The sequence below is a fragment of the Manis pentadactyla genome, chromosome 3 (assembly GCF_030020395.1).
Source record: "Manis pentadactyla isolate mManPen7 chromosome 3, mManPen7.hap1, whole genome shotgun sequence".
Taxonomy (NCBI): domain Eukaryota; kingdom Metazoa; phylum Chordata; class Mammalia; order Pholidota; family Manidae; genus Manis; species Manis pentadactyla.
Window position 1 is genome coordinate 220,172,509 of NC_080021.1, and position 11,809 is coordinate 220,184,317.

Here is an 11,809-nt window from a genome sequence, read left to right on the forward strand (position 1 = left end):
GTAGGGCTCCAGCTCCAACCAGGGCCCGGGGGAGGCAAGGCTGTGAGGGGGCGCGGGCGAGGACAGCGCCCGACGGGCCGGGCTGGCGGGCGGGCGGCCGCGCCGGGGGAGGGGCACCGGCCTGCACCTCGGGCCCCGCGGGGGCGGCGGGACCTCCGGCCACCAGGGGTCGCTGCGGGCGCCGGCTCCGCGCCGTCTCGACCTCAGAGCCGGGAGCTGCTGAGGCCGCTCGCCGGGCCCCGGCTGGGCGGAAAGGTGGGGCGCGGGCTGGGGTCGGCGCGGGGAGGCCGCGGGGGGGGGGCGGCGCGGGGGGGCCTCGAGCGGGGGTCTCGCCCCCGACCCCGCCAGCGGTCCGCGGCGGTCGTTGCCTGGGAGTCAGCCGCGGGCGGAGCCGCCGGTCCTGAGTCGGGGGCCTTGGGCAGCGGCCGCAGACCTGCTCACGGTCGCCCCGGGCGGGTCCGCTGCTCGAGCGATGGCGGCCGGCGGGCAGGTGAGCCCAGGGCGGCCACCTGCCCTGGAAGAGGTGCAAGCGGGACCCCTCGCCGGCCTTCCCTGTAGGCCCGGGAGTTTTTACTTGGTCATGCTGCCAGGAGCCCCCCCGCCCCCATGGCAATGGTCACTTCCACCCACCTCCTAGAAGGAAGCAGCAGGCCAGACATCTAAATGCTTGTTCTTGCTGGACTCTGCTGACCTGTCCACTCTCACCCTGCAGCACAGCTGTCCTTCGGGAATATTACGTCGGCATCAGGGCCATGATCATAGAAGGCTAATACCAGGGTTTCCCTTTAGGTGCCTGTGGGGGACTCCATGACTACAGGGCCTCCAGCCATGCTGCAGCTGGCCCTCCCCCTCCTCCACCGCCCTGGGCCTGAAGGGCAAGCTGTGGCTGGTTTTCTCCTCTGTGCCTCGCAGCGCAGGACATCTGATCCCTCATCCCTGATACTGGGTATCACCCGCAGCCCTGGAAGGAGTCCGCTCCTGGGTTGGCTAGGCTGCCATTGCCCTTGAGGGCTGGTCCCTGGACTATGCCGTCCAAGCTGGCATGCCCGGGACACTCAGAAGCAGCTCCCCAGCAGCCTGCCTCCAGTGGGCACCCACAGCCTGAAGACAGAATGCTCAAGGGGCAGCTTCCAAATACAGACAAAGAGCTCACCTCCCGCCCCGGGTCCCCACCCACTGACAGCTGTCAGGGCCCCGGGAAGGGCCCAGTGCTCCCTCTGACCATTCCAGCAAAAATCAGCAATGAGGACTCACAGGCTAAAGCAAAACCCTTCACGCCAAAGCCACCGACAAGGCCCAGGCTGGAGCGAGCACTGTCCCTGGATGACAAGGGCTGGAGGAGGCGGCGTTTCAGGGCCGGCCACGAGGACCTCGCTGCCCGGAATGGGGCCAGCTCCTCCAGGGGCTCCCTGCAGGATGAGGTCCCGGGCACCCCTGCCCACAGTTGCTCCCCACCCTGCCTGAGCACCTCCTTGCAAGAAATCCCCATGTCCCGCAGGGCTCCAGGCAGTGGGGGTGGGAGCCCCTCCTTGTGGGGTGCCAGTATCTCCGGGAGGATCAGCACCTCCCTGGACCTCCTGCACCAGGACAGAGTCTCGGCTGGGAGCATCCCCAGGCTGGCCAGTGTTCCTCCCTCACACCTGCTGCCCGCCATGGACCAGAACATTGCCTCCGACTCTCTGCGGACAGCAAATAAGGTGGACTCAGATCACGCCGACTACAGGCTCCACCTGCAGACCAGACTGTTCCGGGCCCACAGCAGCCTGGGCCCTGGCCGGCCCCCAAGCGTCCTGGCCTGTGATGACTGTTCCCTTCGTTCGACCAAATCCTCCTTCAGCCTCCTGGCACCAATCCGCGCCAAGGACGTCCGGAGCAGGTAGGGCCTCCCCAGACTGGTGAGCATTACCTGTGGCCTTTACCATGGGGAAAAAGCAGTCTCCCCAAAAACCACATGAAGGTATCCTGGAATAAATGCATAAGGTGCAGCAACGTGGAACCCCTTCCCCAGCTCCTGCCCGGAGGGCCACCCTTCCAGAACTCTGCCACAGCACCATTCAGGTGTGCACACCTGTGAGACAGCTGGGCACTTAGACCACCTTCTACCTACTGCAACTCTCTTGCTCTTTCTCGTTTCCCTAGACAGGCTTCTCTGTCCATGTGTCCGAGTCTGCCCCCGCTGTCTGTCCTACTGGGTCCCGAAATGCGTTACTGAGCAACACTGCTACGCAAGCACTCTGCTGAAGGTGTGCATTTAGGCAGGCCCTGCTGGCCAGCCATGAACGCGAGCTGCGCGTGCTGGGTCTTTTCCAGCACAGAGAGCTAGGCGTGCGTTTCTGCACTGAGACACGGGGGCAGAGCGAGCAGGGCCTGATTTGCTGAACTTTGCATCCAGGAGTGGCCCGTGACCCCCCTGACTTCCTGGGACTCAGGCTGCTAAGCACCCTACCGCTGAGCAGCCTCCTGCTCGGTTCCCACAACCCACAGACACTGAGGACACCTGGTTTCCAGGCTTCATGGGGCTTTAATAATTAACCCATATTGACATTTTTATAGCTTGAAAAGAACCTGGATACCTCCCCTAATGTCTCTCCTGCTGCTCACAACCCCTAAACCCACACCTCTGGCTCCTCTCTCCTGAGGCTAGAGCTCTGAGTTCACCAGACTGGGGTCCCAGAGACTTCCGAGCCTGGCCTGCCCAAACCTGGGGCCTCGGTCTCGGGCTAGTGCCCCTTGGCCCACCTGCTGCTGTCTGTCCGTGCTGCCCTGGCCACAGATGGTCTCAGGGCCCCCACTCCCCCTCCCCAACTCCTGCTGTGTCAGCCAGGAACTCGGCCCCCTACCAGGGCTGGGCGGCTTGCTGGAAGCACACGTCAGGCCATGGCCCTGACTTGGGGGCCCCATGCCATGCACTGCCCATGAGGCACCTGCAGTCCTGTGGGGAAGCCCCTGGGGTTCCCACTCCTCTTGCCTGGCTCTTCTCACCACCATACCTGCTTCCCATCCTGCCGATTCAGCCAGAGGCAGCAGCTGTGTGACTGGTCACCGTGGTGGTTTCCTGGCTGCCATAACAAGTGACCATGGACTGGGGGCCTTACAACTAGAACTTTATTCTCTCCCAGTCCTGAGGCCCAAGTCCTAAATCCAGGAGTGGGCAGGGCTGCCCTCCCCTAGGGGCTCTAGGGAAGGGCCCTTCTGCCTCCCCAGCTCCAGGCATCCCGTGGCTTGTGGCAGCTTCCCTGTAGCCTCTGCACCGTCCTCACATGGTCTCCATATGTGTCCTCTCCTCTCCTTAGAAGGACACTAGTCACTGGATATAGGGCCCACCCTAAATCCGGGATGATCTCGTTTTGAGGTCCATAACTAATCCCATCTGCAAAGACCCTGTAGCCAAATAAGGTCCTGTTGGCCGGTCTGTGGGCTCCACAGGTGGGCGAAGGCAGTGCTTACCTGCCGTGCCTGTGCTGAGCCTGGCAGTGACCGTGAAGGCCAGGCAGGTGGTCCTGCTCCAGCCCTGGGCCCTAGAGTGAGGCCTCTGCCCCCCTGCCCCCTCGCCCCCTCCATCAACATGGGGGTGGTTTATAGGACAAATCCGGCTTTTTAAACGTAATTCACCTCAGGTTTCTTGTAAGCAGCAAGATGGAGATCTCCTCGATCTTTCGCGGTTTAGTCGTACTAATTGGTGCAGACACGCCTACTGTGTAAGGTGAGGATCTCAAAGCTCAGCCTGGGAGTCTCGATTTGTTGTTTTCAGACCTGTGGCACAAAGCAGGTTGATGGGCATTCATCACCCATTCTGCTGGCTCAGGATGCCCCGTTTCCACACCTTGGTGTGCTCTAGAACAGGAGTCAGCACCCTTTTTCTGTAAAGAGCTGGATAGTAAATATTTCCATTTTGTGGGCCTCATAGTCTCTGCCACACCTATTCAGCTTCACCACTGTACAGAAAGGTAGCCATGGACTACGCACTCCGACAGACATAGCAGCATGTCAGTCATTCTTGATGAAGGGGCCTCCAAATTTGCATTTTATGTGGTTTTTCCCCCAGGCATTTAAAAGTGTAAAAAGGATTCTTAGCTCTTGGGCTAACGGCAGACAGGCTGCGCCCAGCCAGGGCCGGGGTCTGTGGCAGGAAGAGCCGGGCGGTGGGAGGGCACTGGGCCTGCGCCTGACAAGCAGCCTCCTTGCTGGGAGCCTGCGGGCATGGCCTCAGGCCCCGGACCTCAAAAAGGAGAGGGAGGATACGTTGACGATGTGGCCGCTTCCTGTTTACACTGCGGACAGGCCCGGTTGGGAGAGCACGTCCCCTCGGGCAGGGGGCGGTGGCTGCACCCTGTGACTGAGGGCTCCCCAAGTTCCCGGGGTCCCCAAGAGCGTCCAGGCAGCAGAACCAGGGTCAGCCTATGGGGTTCTCAACACAGGGAGACGTAATACGGTCCGCATCCTTCAAAGCCTGACAAGCATTTAATAATTTCTCATGCGAGGTCGCGAGAACTTAGTTTAGGTTTCAGTCCAACAACCATTGGCTTGAGAGCCTTGTGCCTAATCTGACCTCCTTTTTTTGCAAAGTGGTTTCTGTTTGCAAGTCTGAGGTGTAAGCTTTTCTTGGCAAGTTGGAATTGAAAGAGTAAGTCAGAGGCTTGAAAAATACTGAAGGTTTCTGTTTACTGTGTTACATCGTCTGCCCACGGTCCTGTCCGCAAGCCCGCTAAGCCCGCTATCCAATGACAGCCCTCCAGTAAAGCCAGTACAAGCCCACAGTGACAGGGAGCCAGCAACGGGGCCTCCTGGGTGTGCTGGACGGGTGCTGGCCGGTCACAGCTGCAAGTGCCCCAGGCCAGCAGCAGCGTCGGTCAGCTGCCCAGATGGTTAGCTCCAGGGACAAGCCCTTGGCCCTGGGTGCCGGGCCCCCAAGCATCACAGAACAGCCTCGGCGTCCATGGCTCACCCTCAGCAGCCCGGAGGACCAGGACGGGCCCGCGTGTCAGAAAACGGACCTTGGGAGAAACGGAGCTAGAAAGGAGGCCCTGAAAGAGCAGGGTTTGCAGTTCTGTGTGACAAATGGGTTCGCGCACAGCCCTTGGCCGGCAGTGAGATGAGGAGCCTTGTCAGGGACTGCAGGCCAGCGCCCTCTGAGACGGGCAGCCCATCGTGGTGTCCCTGGAGGGGGGGCAGGACGCATGGAGCTTGCTGGGCACACCTGCCCAGAGACGGGAGCGAGATCTAGTCAGTCTCTGGCTGTGACGAGCATCAAGACAACAGAGTCCACACAGGGAGACCCAGAGGACAGATGGGCAGGGTCCCAGCTGACGGCAGCCTGGAAGCCGAGGCCTTCGTCAGCCAAAGAGAACCACACAGGCCCAGCCATGGTCGGGGCCCCCGTTCAAGCAGGAGATTGACTTGGGACTAGTTGGAAGAGGATTCTGGAAGGAGGGCTCCCAGAAGAGGGGAGGGGTGCACAGAGCGCAAGCGGGAAGAGAGGGAGGCTGCGAGGCGGCCGTGCTGCCCGAGGAGACCACTGGAAATCAGAAGGGGGGCACCCAGTGTTAACAAGATGTCTCATGTGGAAATCAAGAACCTCAGATTCCAGGGCGCCTAAATAAAGTTTTACTGGCACGGCCACGCCCTGCGTTTCCCTCCAGCTATGGCTGCCTTCAGCAGAGGTAGGTAGTGGGGGCAGACTGATGGCCAGCAAAGCCTGGAGCACTGTCTGCCTTCTTATGAAAGGGTTTGTAGCGACCCCCTGGGCCGGGCAAGGGCCAGGACCAGGGCTGGACTGAAACTGCCGGGGGCTGCGAAGGTGGACAGTCCTGCATTCGTGACCTCCCAGTGCTAGGCCGCAAGGTGCGGCCTAGAACCCCTCCCCAGAGGACACGGTCCTGTCCACCTCTGCCCACAGTCTGGCCGGGAGCCCACCTTGGCCTGGGGCCCAGCATGTCCCCGTCAGCCCTTCTTCTCAGGAGCCAACTGAGAAAGTCGATAGTGTGCTGGTGTTGAGAGAACTGTGGACCCGGCTGGTTTTCCGACTTGGGAACGGACCCCAGCCCCGGGAGGGAGGCTCCCAGACTCCCGTGCCCACACCGGCCCAGCCCCGTCCATGTGCCCTCTCTCGGCAGGAGCTATCTGGAGGGGAGCCTCCTGGCCAGCGGAGCCCTGATGGGGGCAGAGGAGCTGGCGCGCTACTTTCCCGACCGGAACATGGCCCTCTTCGTGGCCACCTGGAACATGCAGGGCCAGAAGGTAAGTGGGCATCCCGCATCCTGGGGATGAGCTGCGGGTCCTGCCGGAGCTTCCCCAGGCCTCCGAGCGCGTGCGGTCTGCCCCTGCCAGCCACCCTGCAGGAGGCCCTCGCCAGGTGCTGCTTCTCTGCAGGAGCTCCCCGCAAACCTGGACGAGCTCCTGCTGCCCGCTGAGGCTGACTATGCCCAGGACCTGTACGTCGTCGGGGTCCAGGAGGGCTGCTCCGACAGGTAGGGCGCACCCTGGCCCCACATGGGTCTCCCCAAGCCCATGGGCCCCTCCAGGGTCCACGTGAACAGCTGTGCTGAGGCTGGCCTTCCCGGCCAAAGTGTTGTGGCCGGAAACTCCTGTGTGGGGTGAGTCTGGGCTGAACACTAGAGTCACTTTGTTCTCAAGCAGTGACTTACAAAGTTTAAAACAAATGAGATTCACCTTGTAAGTTAATAGCTGATCTACAAGCACAGGAGGCGGCAAAGAGCAACTCGGCCACTGGGTCCCCTCCAGGCTCTGAGCCTGACCCCTGAATGGCATTGCTGACGACGCTCCCTGGGGCCCCTGCTCACCTGACAGTGTGCCCTGCAGCGTTTTTTCACCTTTACCTGGTGAGGGGAGTGGGCCCCAGGCAGTGTACAGGTGTTCCCAGTCCTCACACTGCAGCAGTGGGCCTGGCCAGAGCAGAGGTGCCCCGGAGACCTGCTGTGCTCCCCAGGGGTCCTGACCTCCAGGGGAGGTGGCCTACAGCTGCCCAGGTGGACAGCGGCTCTCACTCAAGTCTCAGCAGGGGTCAGGGAGCCAGCCCCACATTCCTGGAGCCCTTTGGAAGTAGCAGGTGGCTGTCCCTGGGGATGTACAAGCCCCAGCAGGCCCAGCCGTCCTGAGAGACCAAAAGGCACACGGCAGGGCCCCCTCCTCCCAGTGGCTCCTTGAGGGGGCTTCCAGGCCATGGGTCCCCTTCCCAGGTGGCCTTGCGTCTTCCCCGCAGGCGGGAGTGGGAGGTGCGCCTGCAGGAGGCCCTGGGCCCACACTACGTCATGCTGCACTCGGCGGCCCACGGGGCGCTGCACATGTCTGTGCTCATCCGCAGGGACCTCATCTGGTTCTGCTCAGGTAGCCACGAGCCCGGGGCGGGGACACCTGCACGCGGGAGTGGGTGGGGCATGGCCGGTCAGCTGTCCACTCCCCCTCCCACAGAGGTGGAGAGCTCCACGGTGACCACGCGCATCGTGTCCCAAATCAAAACCAAGGGGGCCCTGGGCGTCAGCTTTACCTTCTTCGGCACCTCCTTCCTCTTCATCACGTCTCACTTCACCTGTGAGTCACCTGCACCAAGTCCCAGGCCTTGTTAAGGACACCCGTCCTCTCCTGGGGAGGCGCTGGCTTAGGAGGTAGATGTGGTGGGTCCCTTGGCTTGGCCTCTGGGACCCCAAGCCCCTGAGGACACAGTCACCGAGCAGATGGCTGTGATCAGAGCTGGCTGGGGCCGGGCCTACCTGGGACTGACCACCCAGCACCCAGCCCTGTGTGCAGAGGCCTGTCTACTATCCTGCAGCTGGGGACGGGAAGGTCAGTGAGAGGCTGGTGGACTACACCAGAACCATCCAGGGCCTCGCCCTGCCCAGGAGCGTGCCGGACACCAGCCCCTACCGCTCCAGCTCAGGTGAGCCTCTGGTCTAAGGGGGTGGCAGGCGCTCTCCCCTGCCCAAAGACATGGCTACTTCAGCTTTATTCTCTGGAGTTAGTGGAGATCAGCTGTTCAGAGCTTTTGAGAATCAGGGTTAAAAATGTCTGGGAAGTCACCAGCCAGTTGAAATAAAGCACTCTGAAAGGCCAGGCACCTGGCTGTGCATGTGGTGACTGTGTTAACCCATTTGGTGGCTGGGCAGACGGATATCCACGAGGCCTAAAGGCTCCCTGTGGAGCGGCGGGCAGCCCGGGTGGGTCCCGCCTCCTGGCTGTGGCAAGCTGCCGATGACAGAGGCCGAGGCGTGGGGAGCGTCTCAGCTGCTGGGAGTGCAAGGGTGACTGTTGCAGCCGAGACCATTCGTGTGGTCTCTGGATTGGCTGTCTCTGTTTAAAATCAAAAAGAAAACCATGAACTCGAATGTCAACCCCCCAGGCTCCCCTGCCTGAGCCCCCGGGAGAGCTGCCGAGGACTGCTTGCGGTGGGGACACGACCCATCCCTGTCCCTGAGGCGTGGCCTGCTCCAGGAGGGCTGGGCTGATGCACTTTCCGTTTTGTGCCCCAGGGGATGTCACCACGCGGTTCGATGGAGTGTTCTGGTTTGGGGACTTCAACTTCCGCCTGAGTGGTGGGCGCGGGGCCGTGGAGGCCATCCTGAGGCAGGCCCCGGGAGACACAGCTCCTGCTCTGCTGCAGCACGACCAGCTTACCCGGGAGATGAAGAAAGGTAAGGCCCAGAGGACAGGCAGGCCCTCCAGGAGGACATGCAGACGCCCCACCCTGGGAGGAGGTGCGTCTCACAACAGCAGGCGTGAAGCTGGTCTGCACCTGTCCCAGGGTCTGTCTTCAAGGGCTTCCAGGAGCCGGACATCCACTTTCCTCCATCGTACAAGTTTGACATCGGGAAGGACTCCTACGACTCCACCTCCAAGCAGAGGACCCCCTCCTACACGGTGAGCTGCCCCCGGCACCCCGACCGCCCGCTTTCCCAGTGTGACCGGGCTCTGTGGGGCAAGGTGGACACGCTCGTTTCAGAGCCCCGGGCTGAGGACTGAGTCAGGTGTGCGAATGGCTGAGCCAGCCTATGGCCCAGCATGCCCAGCGGAAGCCGCGCTGTGACCTCGGCCCTGGGCCGGTGACTGCAGGCTGAGTCTTGGGGTGGGCGCGGGACCTCCTCCAAGGGCCCCTCCAGCGTGAGGGGCGCTGGCCCTGGGCTCTCGGGGCCGGACTGTTAGCCCCTGAGCATGTGCTGTTGCCGGAAGCGCTGCGCAAAGGGCCGTGGGCCACACCAGACCCCGGGCTCACAGGCGTCTGTGGCTCTGGGCAGGCCACCCACGGCAGTGCAGGACTCGGTCTGCAGGGCTGGGAGGGTGAGGAGAGACCTGCAGCTCAGCAGCCCCACTGGGGCCCCGATGCCGACGACAAAGCAGGCTCGGGGGAGGGGCTCTGGGCCCTGCCTGCGGGGACTGTGGCCCTCCAGCCTCCGCCGTCTTTTCCTAAAGGACCGCATCATGTACAGAAGCCGCCACAAGGATGACATCTGCCCGGTCAAGTACTCCTCCTGTCCTGTGATCAAGACATCTGACCACCGCCCCGTGTACGGCCTGTTCCGGGTGAAAGTGAGGCCCGGGAGAGACAAGTTAGTCCCGCTCGCAGCTGTTTGCTCTCGGGGCTCCGGGTGGGGGCGGCTCCGGGCTGGGGCAGGACTCTAGCCCACTCCTTTGGACCCGTGCATGCCATTGCCTCACTGCGTCCTGACACCCCCAGAGAGGAGCAGGGTTCCAGCAGCCCCACACGGGGACCACTGGCATTGGCTGGGCAGAAGTGGCTCTCACACGAGGGCGTCACTGGAGGGTGGGGTCCTCGCCTGCGCCCTGCGCCCGTGAAGCTGGCTGGCCGCCCACCCCAAGCACCAGGAAGGCCTCCTGGGTTGCCCTGGAGCCGACGGCTGGGCCTCACTTCCTGAACCCTCTCTTTTCCACAGCATTCCACTGGCTGCCGGCAAGTTTGACCGAGAACTGTACTTAATAGGCATTAAAAGGCGGATTTCCAAAGAGATTCAGAGACAGCAAGCACTGAAGGGCCAGCACTCCAGTGCTATTTGTGCCATTTCTTGAAGTTTGCCAGAGGATTCGTCGCCTGCAACATGGGAGGCTATCTGACCGGAGCTCCCTGGAGAAGGCGGAAGAGGCGTGGTGGGACCTCACCCGCTCTGGGACTCCAGTGAGCCTCCGCCACCAGAGCCCAAGGGACTGTGACACTGGCCAGAGTGGCCGGGGTCCTGTGTCTTATTTACAGCCGATCCGAAGACACACCTCGGAGCCCTTCTCTCCAGCGGACGGAGCAGGGCCACAGTCCTCGGTCCCTTTGCATGTTCCATCCGGGCCCGCCATTCCACGTGAGCCGGGCCCGGCCTCTGCGGCCCCCTCCCCTCCCCTTGCTGCGCCTCTCGGCAGCACAGCGCCCCCAACCTGGACCAAGAGTCGCCCTTCCTCATCTGAGCACAGGGGCACTGTACCTGGGAAGCTGCTCGGGGTTGGGGGGCCTCAGGCCCCAGCTGCGCTGGGCGGGTCAGAGGCTGAGGCCTCTGAGGTCGGGGCTGTTCCCGGGGGCCTGGGCTCCAGCATGGAATCCCCTCCCTCTCTTTTGCTGGTTTTGGTGACTGGAGACTATTGTAGTCACCCCAGCCAAGGTGACATGAGCAGTGCACTCCAGGGTGAAGCTGTTGGGAGCTTGGCATCTCTCCACCCTGCCAGCCTAGGCTGGCACCAGCACATTCTGATTTGTTTCTTCTTAAAGGGTTTAGAGTCAGTTATCACTGTCTTATCCAGTCTCACAAAAACAAAATACGCCTTGAATGCGGGAAAACCGAGGGGCATTCAATGTAGTCTTTTAAATTATTTTTCCCTATTTGTATTTTTAAATAAATGTGCATGTTGAGTCTTGAACTCTTCCAGGCCAGATTGAGCCCTAGAGAGCGGCAGTGTGTGCACACGCCCAGTTCCTAAAGCACCCTGCGCGGGGTCAGGCCCAAAGGTCCCAACAACCGGTCCCCGCTCACCTCTGCTGCACGGGCTGCTCTGCCCCCGCGTGAGCTGGGAAGGGGTTTTTAGGGAGGAGGGAATACTTTAGACTCACTGACTCAAGACGAAAGGAACAGTTAATTCCAACAAATAGCATATAAACTATTAGCATCAGCTTCCAAAATATGAACATAAATTTCAAAGCAATACCCAAACCTAACTCAAATGGGAGAGATCCCACTGAGGATATGGCCAGTCCATCTAATTCCAAGAAACTTTTCAGATGATGTGCAGGCATACAATTTTGCTCAAATGAATGTGTTTCAGTCAGTTAACTGAAAGTTTGTTGAAAGATTTTTGTGGCAATAGAGCTTGCAAATGAGCAGGATTTTGTGAATTCTTTGTAGGCATTTTCTCTGGCCCAAACTACAGGGAGGGCCTAATGTGACACAGGTGTGTGAGTTTGGTGGGCAATGAAGCTTCACGTTTCGGGTGGGGAGTTTGATTAAGATCGTGGGTCCAAAGTTAAGCCATTCGTTTCATTCCAGCCATTGGGCCCAGACACTGAATTTTACTTGGAAAGTTGGGTTAAAACTCATAATGCAGATGAAACTGGCTAGTCTCTGAGACAACTGTGGAATGTACCCATGTGTGGTGGTTAAGCACCCAAACCTACTTGGCTTGTGGTCCCTCTGCGGCCTGTCCTGGCTAGAAGGGCACAGTTCTAAGGGGCGGGTAGTGAGGCTGGGGGACAGGCTGGGGAAGCCCTGGAGCCACTGCAGTTTCCTAAGGGGCCCTGGGGGGCAGAAGTGCCCAGGGACCTGTAGGGGGCAGGGAGGCAGCCAGCAGAGAGAAGACGTGTCCGTAG

The 11,809-nt window shown here is 61.1% G+C and overlaps 1 protein-coding gene across 7 annotated transcripts; it reads left to right on the forward strand.

The window, feature by feature from the left end:
• The first annotated feature begins 163 nt into the window (after positions 1-163).
• INPP5E (inositol polyphosphate-5-phosphatase E) lies at positions 164-11,324 on the forward strand. 7 transcript variants are annotated; one of them, XM_036901496.2, is made up of 11 exons: positions 164-255; positions 790-1,876; positions 6,114-6,237; positions 6,370-6,467; positions 7,220-7,344; positions 7,429-7,548; positions 7,787-7,894; positions 8,484-8,645; positions 8,756-8,871; positions 9,421-9,557; positions 9,903-11,324. In XM_036901496.2, exons 2-11 carry the CDS (start codon positions 1,026-1,028, stop codon positions 10,033-10,035), a joined length of 1,974 nt encoding a protein of 657 aa, XP_036757391.2. In that variant the 5' UTR covers positions 164-255; positions 790-1,025; the 3' UTR covers positions 10,036-11,324. The 7 variants fall into 7 exon arrangements, 5 of the variants coding, with proteins under 5 accessions (XP_036757391.2, XP_036757390.2, XP_036757389.2 ...); XM_036901495.2 differs by lacking the exon at positions 164-255 and adding an exon at positions 262-490; XR_005027959.2 differs by lacking the exon at positions 164-255 and having other exon boundaries at positions 262-1,876; positions 9,438-9,557; positions 9,903-10,042.
• Positions 11,325-11,809: the final 485 nt, after the last annotated feature.

Coding starts and splice junctions, on each gene's coding strand:
- INPP5E (XM_036901496.2), top strand. CDS start 1,026: ATGCCGTCCAAGCTGGCATGCCCGGGACACTCAGAAGCAGCTCCCCAG. Junction 7,345..7,428: donor CCTCATCTGGTTCTGCTCAG/GTAGCCACGAGC, acceptor CCCCTCCCACAG/AGGTGGAGAGCTCCACGGTG. Junction 8,646..8,755: donor TACCCGGGAGATGAAGAAAG/GTAAGGCCCAGA, acceptor CACCTGTCCCAG/GGTCTGTCTTCAAGGGCTTC.